Here is a 14,229-nt window from a genome sequence, read left to right on the forward strand (position 1 = left end):
GAGTGCGTGACCCCTCCTTGGATCCTTCTGGGGCCATGCCAATCCACGATCAGTGGCCCGGAGAGAGCCCAGAGTGCAGAGTGCCTGAGACAGGAGCGTGCCTACCCCCCTGAGTGGCCCATCGCCAGAGCACACCAGGGCTCTCCCCTCCCTCCTCCTGCCGGTTGGAGCCCTTTGTCAGGTTCCTCTGTGAGCTCACTGTCCCCACGGCTTCCAGCTGATCATTGTGTGTCAGCGATTTGGGCCCCATCTTGGTTTGCTGTCCCTCAGGGGGTGGGAAAGCCGTTGGCATCTGGACTGCTGCCCCAAGGTGCTCTGTTCCTCATGAATATACCCAAAATAGCAGTTTAGGTGTGAAGGGTTAAGGGAGCAATATTTAAAGAATAATTTATGCAGAAAACCTTTTTTTGTTCTCACTGAAATTTTGGTAAAAGGTTTTGTGAGAGCAGTGTGGTGAAGCTTTATTGTTGGCCCTGTCCTTGGTTCTTACTAGTGTCAGAGCTGCAAAAGACCCCTAGTCAAGATAAAAGAGCCTAATCAGGCCATCAGTATTTGTTGAGCACCTACTATGTGTCATGTTCTTGGGGACAGTCAATTGAGATGCTCTCTAGTTGGCGGGTCCCAGCTGCCAGGTGGACAGACGATCTGCTGAAATTCAGCTAGTCTGTGTCTGTCTTCCTAGACACCTTTCAGTTGTTTGGCAAACTGATGGGAAAGAGTTTTGTTTTGTGTTTTTAAACCAGTAAAGCACTGGATTTGGGAGAGGTTGAAACAAGTGAGAATTTGACTTCCAAGTTCTTTAAAGTATCAGGATGTTGGCCAACCACAACATTGTTGGCAGGAAAGCTTTCTTTTTAAATGCTAAATGCTGGCTTCAGCACTCAGGGGGAGGTTAGCCATTAGTGACTGTGGATGGAGAAATTCATATTCCTCATAGGACTTGTGAGTATTTTCCGAGGCTTTTTGGCCCCGTTATCCAGCCTGATTTGATTGTGTTTGTTTTTAATTTGTGAGGTAGCGATGGCTAAGAAGAAGGAGGAGGAATGTCGGCTGGGCGGTTTTCTTGTTCACTTGAGCTTGCCTGATCGGTGTCGTCATCCATCTCAAGTGTCCTTGCAGTCGTCTCTAAGTTGCCTGTCCTGTTTCTGAGGGCAGGGCTGGTTTAGTTCAGACGAGGTCAGACTGTTCATAGTGCCACCTGCCGGAGGCCACGATGGACCCGGCGAGGCCCCACTCTCAATCCTTCAGGGGATGGGACTCTCACTGCTTTTCATGGTGGTTCGTTGGTGTACGTGATGGGGAGCTGTCTGATGTGTGGGGAGACAGGCTGTTAAATGTTTTGAGAGGTCTAAGCTCCCCTGGCTTTTTGGGTTTTCATTTCGTTGAGATTCACAGTAAGTATAAGCAGAGATCCTGATGTTTTCTTCCCACACCTCTCCACTTTGGAGGCTGCTGCTCTAGGGAGTAGCCTTCCTCAGATGGGGTCCAGGAGAGTCAGGCAGAACTGGGGCGGGGTGGGGGGAGCGCTTGGGCCTCCCCCTTGTCCTCCTGCAGCCAGCTAGTGGCTCTCCATGCTGTCACACGGGACTCTGTGTCCCTAGTGTAGACATTTTCTTTGACTGATGCCTATTAGCGACCAGTCAGAGTTGTGGAGAGTCAGAGCCTTGAGGGCTGCATTTGCCGCTTACTCTATGGGCTGTGGCTGAGCTTCCTGACCCTAGGGCTAGCCCTCTTTTCACTCCGTATTTCTGCCTTGGGGGTTCCAAAGATGGTCCTTTGTTTCAGGAAGAACACTGGGGTTGTTTCCCAACATTCTCTCTGTCGCCCTTCAGTATGTTGTTCATCTGCAGTGCCTGTCCATGATATGTGCGCTGATTGACATCCCCTGGACCGCAGACGCTCCTCTTGTGTGCTGAGTCAGCTCAGCCTGAGTGATTGTGGGTCCCAGTCAGGAAACTCTGAGATGCTCTCAGGCTGGATGTACTTGGCAAATACCACATGCAGACCAGAGCCTCTGGAAGCTCCAGAGATGCCCAGGACTTCCAACTGGGTTTTACCTAGGACATATTCTTGGACTGTAGCCAGCCCCTTTGGGTGCCACTTATCTTCCTCTTGGATTGTATTCAGTTGACATTATGTTGGTAGCCATTGGCTCCAGGGTGGCATCTCTCAAGGTCCTATACGTTTGGGAGCTGAAAGTCTTTTGCCCTTTTGTTGTCCTAAGTCGGATGCTGCTTTCTGGTCAACAGAGACGTGTACTGGGATCTTGGGGGGACTGTAATTTTGTTGTCTTCTGTAGCAAGTCATTTGTGAAAGCCCGCCTGACCCCTTCTCCCTTCGTCCATCTGTGGACAAATGATCCCAAGAAAGATTTTTGAGTGATCGAGAAAGCGGTGGGTTACTCATACTGATGTTTTGTTTTGTTTTTTCCATAGTGATAACCTCCTTGTCTTTTCCGAGGGTGGGATGTGCTCTTTTTCCTGGTGCTTGTGTGAGTTTTGAGATAAGTATCAGTGCCAGCATGGGCCCCCTTTCAGTGTACTTGGTCTGGGCCAGCTGCTGCAGCCCGCTCCGCTTTCCCTGGGGCTGAGCAGGCAAGAGTCTGGGGATGGCAAGGGCAGGAGGGACTGTCTCTGTTGTAGGAAGCTTTTTAGCACAAGTGAGACAGATCTTTTTGTCCACTTTCATCCTCAGGGGTTCTCGGGAAGATCTGGTTTAGTTGAGTTCCCCTTACCCTCTTCTCTTTACACTGATCAAGCTCCTGCAGGAAAGGAAAAGGTGGTCCCATGGGTCCTTGGCTAGGGACTCGAATGGCTTTGAATTTTTCCGTTTTGGTGGGTCAAGATGGCATAGTACATGTTCCCATCTTTGTTTTCTTATAATTTTATGTGGGTCTTGTCTTTGGGTACCAGCAGGCCATGGAAGGGTGAGCACAAATGGTCGGTTCGTGTGGCTGTGATTCTTTCATTTCTGGGTGACATTACTCCTCGTGCCCAGGGCCTCCTCGCTTTGCCTTTGAATTCAGTTCAACAGACATTTGCCCAGCGTCTCCCTCACACCCGGCATTGTAGACCCTGAAGTAAAAAAATGGGACAGAAGGAGCAATGCTGGGTGAGGGGCGAGAGAACACGCACCCCAGAGGTGGGGAGCGGAGGGGCCGGGGGAGGGCTTCCCAGAATAGTGTGGGAACACTGAGATTCTGAGGGTGTGGATTGTGAGTGGGGTAGGGTTGTTCATGAAGGAGAGGGCAGGAAAATCATGGCATGAGCAAGGGCCGTGCTATAGCGTGACCCTGCCGCAGTAGTGTTGATCCCCAGGAGAGGGCCCTAAGACCTAGTCAGGCTACCATGTGTGTATAGGCATGTGCACGCACATGTACACTCCCCTCTTCTACGTGGAGGCTCCCAGCGGGCAGAGATTGTGCCCGCTTTGTGCACAGAGCACTGTGTGTTTGAGAGAGGTTTCTCTGCTGAGGCACCAGGTGCTCGGCGGTGCATTTTCTCTGACCTCCCTCACACCTGCCCTCGCAAGTTAAGCCTACATTGATTTAATTTTAAGGACCTCAACACTTTCTTGGTAGAATTTCTTGACCTTTTTGTCCTCAGTGATAGATGTCAGTGCCTGAGATGCTCTTTGGCCGCAGTTTAAAAAACTATAGGTTTCTTTGGTGCACATTTGCCATCAAGGTTACTGCAGAAAGAGATGCCCAACGTGCCAAGAGAAGGTACTTCTTATTGCTTTTGGAGCCTAGGACAGAGCCAGGCCCCCAGCCATAAGGAGAACCAGGCCATAAGTTTCCAGAGTCGCATGGCCGACTTCCTGTGGTCATCCCCTGGGCATGGGCCTGGGCCCTGCTCTTCTTCTTCCCGACTGTCTCTCTTGGTGATTTCATCAGCTCCAGTGGGTTCAGAGATCATCTCTCAATAAATGATTCTCCAGTTCATAGGTCTAGACCTATACTGTCCCCTGAGCTCGGTGTCAATCAGCAAGCATTTATTAAATGCCTGCTGTGTACATAACACTGTCCTAAGCACCAGGGATGCAAAGAAAGGCAGAAGCCTTCATGGGGCCCGCGATTGAATGGGGGAAGCAGTGTGCAAAAGACAAAGTATGAACATGATGGAGAAAGGAGAAATTGGAAACAGTCACCTGGTTGGGGAGGGGGAACTGGGAAGCAGCACTAGCATTAAAAAGGATCAGGAAAGGTTTCTTGCACAGAGGGTGATTTTTAGCTGAGATTTGAAGGGAGCCAGGGAAGTGATGCAGGAGTGAGGAGGGAGAGCCAGCGAGATTGCCCAGACTCAGAAGACAGCGTCATGTGTGACGACCCTTGGCAAGACTGCCTGAGTTTCCTCATCTGTCACATGACAATCTCATTAGCATTCTTCATTAAATGTGAGCTTCTTGAGGGAAAGGACCAGTCATCTGCCTTCCTTGTAAGGGCAGCATTTAGTACAGTGCCTGGCATAGAGCAGGTGCTTAATGATTGAGTCAGTGACCCCCAAGTCAGGCCCAAGACTTCAAGATATAATAGCAAAAGTCTTTAACAAACGAAAAATGGCTGAAATCACTAGAGGGATTGCTCATGGCTGGGCTCCATTATTAGTGAAATGGCATGCCGTCTACTTGAAATTAGAATTGAATGTGATCCCAGCTCAAGCTGCTGACAACCAGACTGCTCTGGAGTAACCCGGGAAGGGTTGTCATCATCAAAGCCCTTTGGTGTTAGTTACAAGATGGAAGAGCAGAACCAGTCAAGTCACCAGACATTTGCCAAACACACCGTGTGTGTGCCAGGCTCACGAGGAAAGTCAAGAGTGTGGTCCTTGCCCTTGCAGAGCGCACAGCCGAATGTGGCAATGGCGGGCAAACCACCAGGGCTGAACGGGCTGCGTCCAGGGTGCTGAGCCCAGAGCAGGCTCTCGGGGACGTTGCCGGGCACCGACTCTCCCTCTGCTCATTTCACAGACAAGATCATCAGGCACAGGGCATGCACCTTGAAGGACACTGCCCATGCCATCATCGCTGCTGAGCTGGACCCGGAGTTCAACAAACTTTGTGAAGAGATCAAGGAATCCAGAAGGAAAAGAGGTGAGTTTGGGGCTGCTGGCCATGGCCACGGCCGCCCCAGCACCGTGACGATGGGCTTGTCAGCGACGCCTTTAACAGGAATGGGAGTAGACGCCGGCTTTTCATTCTCAGCTCAGTGGCAGCATTCCCTCCAGACAGTCTGAGGCTGGCTGGGCCCCTGGGACCCACAGGCAGCCTTTAGGCCAAGGGGAATCACCTTGGTGCCGCCGGCAGGGGTGGCCAGGTGCCAGGGTGATGCAGCAGCTGCTTCTCTGTTTGCAGGCTTACCGGTGACCGCAGAACAAATCAGTCCCCCTGGATCCGTGGCGCGCAGGACAGAAACGAGAACGGAGGAGGCATTCCGCAGTAAGCAGAGACATCCTCTAGATGTCTGGCACCACCCTGCAAACAAATGTGCCTGTGAGTCTGCCGTCCTCTTGGGCGGGGCCGGGGAAGGAGGTGTCAGGAGGCAGCTCGGGCCCTAGTCTGGCGGCACTTCAGAACATGCCTCACTTACCTGTGGGGTCATCTTCCTTGTCCCTCCCCTTCCAGAGGGCAGATGGAGAATTATGCACACCTTGGTCCTGAGCGCAGAGCACACTGTTCCCCTTTGTACAAAGAGGAGGCTGGCCAGTGCACTCAGCAGTGACATATATTCATGCTCCAGACCAGAGACTGGCTGGTGCCTTCTCTGCCCAGGCAGGTGCCCAGCCTCTCTCTCTCTCTTTCTCACCAGTAGATGGCGCACAGAGCTCATCCGTTGCCAGGCTTAGGGCCAACGGCCTCTGGATTTTTTTTTTTATTTTGATGAGACTCAGCCACATGGTGACTCGGTGATGGTGGCGCCACCTTTGACTGGCACAGAGAATGACCACTGGCTGTGCCCAGGGATGTGTTGGGGTCCACGCTCTCCGTCTCTTGCATGGTGATGAGATTTGCCCCAAAGGGTCCCTTCAGAGCAGGGAAGGACCTCTCTTGGGGATATCTGCTAGTGTAGGGAGGGCAGGCAGCTGGAAAGAAGGGGTGCCCTTGGAGAGGTGAACACTTCTCCCTCCTCTCATGGACTGGTCATAGGTGAGGATGAGGGTGGGAAGGTGGGCCACCAAGGGACAGAAGAAACTGAGTGCCTCTAGACCCTGGCCCTGGCTCCGAGCCTGACTCCTCCTTCATCGGTGGATGGCCGCCTGACCTCTGAGGTCCTGGAGCTCAGATGGCCTTCCCTGTGAGGTGATGGGGGCCCTTTCTTGTCTCCTTGGGGGCTAGTCAAGAGTTGGAGCAGGGAGGCTACCAGGATTCAGGGCCGGTTCTGCATAGCCAGAAACCGGCTCCCTGATCTCTCTGAGAGTGAAAGCAAAGTCTGCTGTCTAGGAGGGGCCTGTGACAGACCAGTCTGTAGGTGTCAGGGGTTTGGATTTAAAGACCCTTTATTTGTTCTGACTGAATCCCCCGAAAGCTTCCTTTCCACCTTTCCTCTCCTCCTGCCACATGACTAGGGCAGTCGGGCAGTGCCTCAGCAGGAGGGCAGGGTCCTTCCCGCTCAGTCCCCCTGTCTGCTGTCTGATGCCTGCCTGTGTTTTCCGCCAACCAGTTCGGGTCCGGAGGAAGTCGAGGCGGCGCTCCCAGTGGGGGAAGGGAATCATCAAGAAGAGGAAGGCCAACAACTTGAAGAAAGACGAGGATGACGGCAAGTTTGCTGACTACGACGGTGCCGTGGCGGGCAGGAAGCCACTTGAGAACGGCGAGTTTGAGGTTAGCCCGGACTGCCCCGAGGAGAACGGAGAGGAGACCGGGGACTTGTCCATGACCAACGACGAATCGTCTTGTGACGTCATGGACCTGGAGCCAGAGCCACGGCTCGACAACGGCCCCCGTGCCTCCACCGAGGAGGAGAGCTCCAACGAGTCCCTGCTGGCCAACAGCAGTGGCCCGTCGCTAAAGCCAGAGCTGGAGCCCAAGGAGGAACCCCTCCCCAACGGCGAGGCTGCCCTCGACGGCCCAGCTGGGGTCGCTGCCCCCAAGGCTCCTCTGGAGCAGCCGTCGGAAGAAAAAGCAGAGACTTCGCAGGAGAATCCCGGAGGGGACAACTTTGCTGAGAAGCAACTTGGTCCCGAGGCCCCCCCAAGCCTCAGTGACGAGCTGGCTGAGCACAGCCTGGACCTCGAGGGGAAAGAGTCGGAGCCCGATAAAGAAGGTACGGCCTTCGGACGGTCTGGCATATGGACCCCCAGGGGCTTCCCTCCCAAGCCAGCTGCATCAGTGAGGGGTGACTGATGTTTGTGTGAGTGCCGGGGGGTGGGAGAGAAGTGGGGAGCAGGTGGAGTTAGTGCTGGGGAGAGGGGAAGAAAGGAGGAGACAGCTCCTGAAAGAGGCTGTCGGTGCAGCGGTGGGAAGCTGGCTCGCTGCTTTCACGAGACGAGACCACTCTGACTGCCTGGGGTTGGACTGACAGGTTGTTCGGGGATCCCAGCCGGGCCCTTTCTGCCGAGGTCCGAGCTTTGGGCGAGCTTTTGCCAGGCACGTGCACCTGGATGTGGGGGAAAGATAGGTTAGATGACTCCCGGCCTTTCTGGGTCTCAGTGAGGGAACAAACCAGACATTTATTAAACACCTACTGTGTACGAAGCCCTGTTCAGAGAAATCCTGCTCCCTGCTCAAGGGGCCACACACCTGCCACCTCCCTCCCCCTTCCCCCCCCCCCGCTGGGGGGGTGGGGGTGGGGGGGTGGTTAATCAGTGAGGTCATTAGCTGGCAAGCAGATAGAAAGGTAGGTCCAAGGTTCCTGCTGCAGGGTTTCTCTCTGGCTGTGTTCCCCCAAAGCAGGGTGTTGGGGAGCTAGAGAACAGGACAGCAGTGTACAGGGGGACAGACTGGCAGAGGGAGCACATCCCGAGGGCACAGGAGCCGGCTGGCTGAGGTGGCAGAGCCCGGGGAGGGCCCTTGGCATCCATGCCAGACCCGAATGGCTCTGGCTCTTCCCTGTGGGTTTTGGGTCAGGGTTTGGTAAGAAGGAGATGTATTCTTGATACCTTAGGGTTCTTCTAAGTGGGTGGAAGGTCATTTTCTGCTCTTGGAATTCATTTCCTCAGAGAACTTGCCTGCTTACATTGGGCTGTTCCAGGGGCGGGTCTCCTTCGCTGATGGTGTCAAAAACCACGTGCAGGAAGCCTGCCCTAATGCCTGGGTTTCAGTGAAGGCGCGGACATGACCCCTGGGGCTCTACAGGGGGAGGAGAGGTTCTGGTGAATGCAGGGCATATGTGCTAGGGACTCGAGTGCCTCAGTTTCTCCTACCTGATCTTGGCTTCCTAATGCCTTCCTCACTAAAGAGGATGAGTGAAAGGAGAAGGGGCAGACGCCTCCAGTGACCTGGTGGCCAAGTCAGCTTTGAAGCGCTCCGCGGACCCGTCCCTTTGGTACGTGAGCTGGAAATTGCTCCTGTCGGAGGTGGGCATGGCCCCCTTGCCTTGGGGTTTGTGGGCTGGGCTTTGGTCCCAGCCCTCTCTCTCTGGCCGCCACCCTGGGGCCCCTGCTCATTCAGCGTGAGCTCTGCTGTCTCTGGGCCTGCCTTCCCCTCTCCTCTCTGCTCACAGGTGCTGCTCGCGGCAAGAGATGCCGTAAGTTAGTCTTGGAGCCGTCCCGCATGGCTGGCCTGGACCTGGTGCCGGAGGAGCCTATGGAGCCCATCCCTCCCCTGGTCGTGGACCACGAGCGGCTGCAGGTGAGTGTGCGGCTGGGGCAGGCTGCCTCTGCCCTGCGGGAGGGCCACTCTCTTTTCTCCTGCCCCTCACCCTCTGCCTCCCTCCCGTTCCCCTAGAAACTGCTGGATCTGCTGGTCAAGAGAAGCGACAACTTGGCCGTGGATCAGCTGGAGAGGCTGTACTCACTGCTCAGTCAGTGCATCTACCGACATCGCAAAGACTATGACAAGTCCCGCCTCGTGGAGGTAGGGGCTGAGAATCCGCACTCCCCCCAGGGTCTTGGAGGGCACTATAGGATAGCCTTTAGGGCAAGGGCTAGAGTTGGAGGCAGAACTGCCAGAACCGTGCTGTGTAATCAAGAGGGAAACAGAGGCAGACAGGCTGGAGCCATGGCTCCCTCTGCCTCTGGGGGCACCCACGACCAGGGGCTGGCCTCTGTCAGGGCCCCGGTGACTCAGGAGATACGACGTTTGCCCAGACCAGAGGTCCGCCGTGCTTAGGGCCCTTTGTGGGTCTGTGGGCGGTCCTTGCAGTGGTGCGGATTGCAGGTGCCCAGCCACCCTGGCATCTGTCCCTGTCTCAAGCCACCTGAGATGAGCCAGGGCTCTCTCTGGTCACTAGCTCACAGTTAGGATTAGAGTCAGAGGCACCCCTCTCGGGTTAGGGTTTGACTCATTTCTTTGATCCCAGACCTCAGGAGGAGGCAGAGAAATGGGGCATCGGGGTGTGGCTGGCTGGGTGACATGCTGCTCTCTTTACCCGCAGGAGATGGAAAGAACCGTCCGTCTGTTTGAGACGTTCCTCTGAGCGCTCTGCCCTGCTCTGCTCTGCTCCTTCTCCACGCTGCTCGCGAGGACGGACGGGTGGGTGGGCGGGCACGCGCAGCCTTCTCTGAGCCATTCACTTCGTGATCGCACCAGGCCTGGGTGGAGCCGCGCTCCCCTCGTTCCCTCTGTTGCGTTTGGTGCTATTGTCTCAGGTACCTGAAACCAGCCAGCCTACAAGAACCAAACCGAACTTCAGGCACATGTTGTATTTCCACAAAGACACAACGTCACCGGTGGAGATTTTGGTGCTACAGAAATCGTCCCCCCTGCCTGGCCCGGTGGGGGGCGGGGCCGTTCTGGGAATGGCGGGCAGCCATGGGTCTCGTCTCCCCTTCCCTTTCTTTCTCTCATTCGTGTTGGCTGCGGTGTGTTCTGGTGGGATGCTGGGGAAGCAGGAGGCTCTCTTGGATTGCTTTTAACGTGCCTTTTAATTCATTGGAGGAAGATAAGGCTACAGATGGGGGGTTTGTAGCAGATTCCCGGGAGAGCTTTGCGGGAAGGGGGCAGGGGAGGAAGCCGGTGCTGAAGCAGGTATGCAGAAAGCCACCTGACTGACCAGAACGGTGACCACTCTTTCCTGTAGTCCGGTCTCTCTCTTTTAGAAATGTCCCATTGGGAAAACAAAACACCCCTTTTCTGCATTCGTTGCTGACCAGATGACCAGAACATAATCAGCTTGGGCCTCCCTCTGTTCTCTCCGTGATGTCTTTATCAATTGTCCAAGATGAGTGAATTCAACCCCCCCTTTTTTGAAGCCAGGACTTGCCAGGTGGACAGAGAAAAGAGGAAATTGGTCAGCAGGATGTCTCGTGTGTATCATCCGTGTCCTTTCCTCCCTCCCGTTTTTCTGTACGTCGCCCATTGCACGGAAGCTCTCACGGCACAGTCCAGGCACAAACAGTATTAATCAGAAATCGATTCTCCCATTTTTTCCCCTGTGTCCCATCCCTCTTCCCTCCCCCCCCCAAAATGTAATTGATTCGGGCTGGTTTTAGATCTATCTCATTCACAAATCTGTATGGATTGTGGGTCAGGAGCCCAAAAAACTCATCTAGAAATTGGACACGCTCCAGGCCCTCCCCTACAGGCAGGCACCCCGCCACCTGGTTCTCCGACGAGGCGCCCAGGGTACCTCCTTCTTCATCAGCGTCCTTCCCCCCACGGGTGCATCTTTCCCATATATGCAACACACGGCGTGTTTGGGCTTCATTCTCGCAGTCTGGGACTTCAGCGGAGGCGTGGGGCCACCTCAGCTTTTTGTATCTGACAACCACTAGTGTTTACAGAGCCCTGTAACCCCCGACCACGTGGCCGTGGCTGTTGGCGCCCCCGGGAGCCCAGTCTGAGGTCCTCACTCCTCCGCCGTTGGTCCCGCTGCACGGGTGCTCGGAGAGTTCCGGGCGGCTCATTTGCACCTGGTTTTCCCCTTTTGCAATGCCACTTGTTTCCTTACTCCCTGTTCTAAGAGACTCTCAGACTTTGTAGCATTCATCACTCGAGATGCGTCCTGTGTCCAAGCACTGTATGTATTTTGTAGGTGGGCAAGTGCGATTAGAAATCAGACCTTTGGAGGGGGCTCGGGGGCAGCTCCCGTGGGATTCCCAGGAGGATCTTCATGCTTTCTTTAGTATTTATTACCATCATACCGTTTCCAAACATTTTACTGTCTAATACATTAACATTTTGTACTTTGATGAAAATTGTTACAGACTTTGAAGCTTTGATGAAATAAAATGTAGCAGATTTTTGTAGCAAGTTTCTGGTAAAAGGGTTTTTGGCAAGTCTCAGGTTCTTGCTGCAGTATTTTTTTTAACCTTGATTCCTGTTTCACTAATTCAGAAGCATTCTGTTCAAGTAACGGCCAAGCTTGTGAACGGCAGAACTTGCAGGCTTTCAATGAGTTCCTCAGTTTATATGGACCAGATTCTAGCCATCAGTGAGTTTGACGGAGAGGATTTTAGGATGCTTCCGAAAGATCAAGTTGCTTTGTTTTTTGTTTTCACCTTAATCTAACTCTTAGATGTGGGTGGAAAAATGGGAGCAAGGACAGTGGGATGGGACCTGCTAGCCTGGAGCAGATGCGGTCTTTGTCAGAAGCCCCGCCGCACGGTGGGTTTCCGTCACAGATAGCGAATAGTTCCATCATGAAAAGCAGCTGGCAGAGTTCGCCAGGCGTGCCCACTGTGGCTTACTCACGTGAGCGTGGTCTTCGCTGCATAGTGTCTGGCAAAGACTTTGTGCACATTGACCTCTGCTCTTGCTTCCTCTTGTGAAAATTGCAAACGATCAGCACGCTGTTGGGTCTGTCCAGTGTGCGGTCCCTCCTGGTGGCCAGGGATCTCACCTGGCGTTAATTTGGGTTGGTGCGTCCTTTGTATGTTACTTGATTTTTTTTTCTCATATGCCAATGTATTTATAGGTTTACTGGGTTTCTTTGAGGGGTGGGGGGGGTGGGTTGTGGTAATACCTTGTCTTCCCATTCCTTGATTAAGTTTTTGGTGAATCAGCCGTAGAACCATCCAGCTGGTATCTTCAGTGTCGAGTTCTGTAGCTGGATACTGTTGTCATCATTATAAGTATAATTATTCTTTGTAATCACAAAGTAAGCTTGAATTTGGGCTTGTACTTGCATCTTTTGTATTTTATACGTTTGGTTATTTAGGCTTTGGGCGTCCTGTTGTTTGGTTTCATTCCTGTTAGTCTGCTTGGAGACTTGAGTAGACGTCATCCGTGATGGTCTCTTTTGGATTCTGTAGCTCGATTTGGAATTGTGTTAAATTGATGTTTTGCATTTTGACTTCATTTTACATTAGTTTGGAGTAAATTATTTAATTTTTTGAACTTCTGGAATTTTGAACATTTACTGTAATTTGTAATATACCTGCTGTGAAATACTTGAATAAAGAGGACAAGAAAAACATGTCTTGAGCTCAGTTAAAGAAATGTTGTCTCCTGAGAGTGTGTGGTGGGCTTGATTCGACTTGAATTCTGCCCTTGTTGGAAGGAGACAGAGTGCCTCGGGTCAGGTCTCAGGAGGAAAGCCAGAGGGTGAATGTCTGCTTCCTCCGAAGCTCAATGCGTCTCTCCATGCCGGGAGGTCGTGTTTGTGAAGTGCTTATAGAGAAGCATATTCCCTCTCCCTCCCGGCTTCTTCTGGTTTCTCACTGCTTTCCTTTCCCAGCTGGTGGTGGTGGTGGCGGCAGTGGCGGCAGCAATGGTGATGGTGGTGGTGGTGATGGTGGCGGCTGCAGCAGCTGCAACAGCACGCATTCATAGAGGTCCTCCTCTGTGCCAGGCTTTGCACGGAGTCCTTTACCAATATCTCATTTGAGCTTCACAACCTGTTTTACAGTCGAGGAAACTGAGGCAGATGGGGTGAAGTGACTTGTCCAAGGTGACGGAACTGGTCAGTGTGTGAGGTCCATCCCGGGTCCCTTTCCTGCTGCTTCCCAACTGGCTCTTCTTTGTTTGATTGGAGAGACCCCCAGATGAAGGCCAGCCTGTGTGCTCCCCAGAGGGCGCTGAGAACAGGCTCCTGCCCTTCTGACCCTGCAGGAGCTGGTACTCTCCCGGGGACAGCGGAGGCCGTGTGAAGGAAGACAGGGATGAGGGGTGTTCCAGGCAGGCAGGGTGACCTGTGCAAGGGCGGGCGGACTCGTGTGTCCACGACATGGGGTGTGTGGGGGCTGGAAAAGACCCGAGGAGCTCCCCATGTGGCCAATCAGTGGCTGGTAGGGGCAAGGCAGATGTCTCAGCCTTGTGGATCATAGCCGTCTGTGTGGAGGACACATGGCCAGTAAGGCCTCTCCTCATGGGCTGACCAGGGAGGAAGGAGGGCTTCTGAGGAGCTGGTGGCCCACCCTGACCCTCAGCTCTCACTGCTTCACTCCTAGCCCTGGTTGCTATGGCTTCATCTTAGCGCTTTCCTGCCGGGGGGAGGGGGTGGAGGCTAAGTGAAAACTGCTCCTTTTCTCCTGAATCTTCCTGACTGTATGAGAGATGCCCCAGCCCCAAGCTTACTGGTGACAAAAATGACTTGGGATGCAGCAAGGGGCTGGCTCAGGAAGATGTCTGGTGTGCAGCCTGCTCTGTGGGGTGGTCAGTAGGCTGCTTGAATCTGAGTGTCCCCCCTTTCTCCCCTCTTTCTCTCCTCCCTCTCTTCCTCTCTGCCTCTGCCTCCCTCCCTCCCTCTGTCTCTGTCCCATATTCCTCTCTTTCCCACCTCCATCTCTCCTCTCCTACCTCCCCCCCCCATACATATACACATGCCCCATTTCAGCATGCAGCTCATTAGAAACATAATTGTGTTAACCTTTGCATAACGAGAACTCAGAGCTTGGGAGTGGGGCCCCGAGGAAAGCAGACCAGATGCCCAGTTATTTTTCCCCTGGTGTCAAGCTCTGACTCTGGCTCTGTGTGTGGGTCCAAGAGATTTCTAGAAATCTTCTTGTTCAGGCTGCTTCTTTCACGGGTGGGGCCCAGGCAGCATCTTTCAGGTGATGGAGGACACCCTCTTTTTCCTGTACACTTAGACCTCTTCCTGTTGTGTTGGTGAGACAGTGATGACACAATTTTGAGAGTCTCCACTACCTTTAGAGTGCTTGGTGTTGAAATTCCTGTGTTTGGGGAGGACCT

General features: G+C 53.6%; 1 protein-coding gene across 3 annotated transcripts in view; it reads left to right on the forward strand.

Annotated features, from left to right (window-relative positions):
• The window catches only part of ATAD2B (ATPase family AAA domain containing 2B), a 100,684-nt gene extending 88,170 nt beyond the window's left edge, over positions 1 to 12,514 (forward strand). For 2 of the 3 annotated variants that reach the window (XM_020977985.2, XM_020977986.2), the window contains exons 23-28: positions 4,969 to 5,091; positions 5,353 to 5,490; positions 6,659 to 7,261; positions 8,660 to 8,787; positions 8,884 to 9,012; positions 9,533 to 12,514. In XM_020977985.2, coding sequence (XP_020833644.1) covers positions 4,969 to 5,091; positions 5,353 to 5,490; positions 6,659 to 7,261; positions 8,660 to 8,787; positions 8,884 to 9,012; positions 9,533 to 9,574 — 1,163 coding nt within the window. In that variant the 3' untranslated portion in view covers positions 9,575 to 12,514. The remainder of the gene's footprint in view (positions 1 to 4,968; positions 5,092 to 5,352; positions 5,491 to 6,658; positions 7,262 to 8,659; positions 8,788 to 8,883; positions 9,013 to 9,532) is intronic. The other variant, XM_020977988.2, reaches the window with a different exon arrangement.
• The last annotated feature ends 1,715 nt before the right edge of the window (positions 12,515 to 14,229 follow it).

Source organism: Phascolarctos cinereus, unplaced genomic scaffold (assembly GCF_003287225.1).
Source record: "Phascolarctos cinereus isolate Bilbo 61053 unplaced genomic scaffold, phaCin_HiC Scaffold_2;HRSCAF=192, whole genome shotgun sequence".
Classification (NCBI taxonomy): Eukaryota; Metazoa; Chordata; class Mammalia; order Diprotodontia; family Phascolarctidae; genus Phascolarctos; species Phascolarctos cinereus.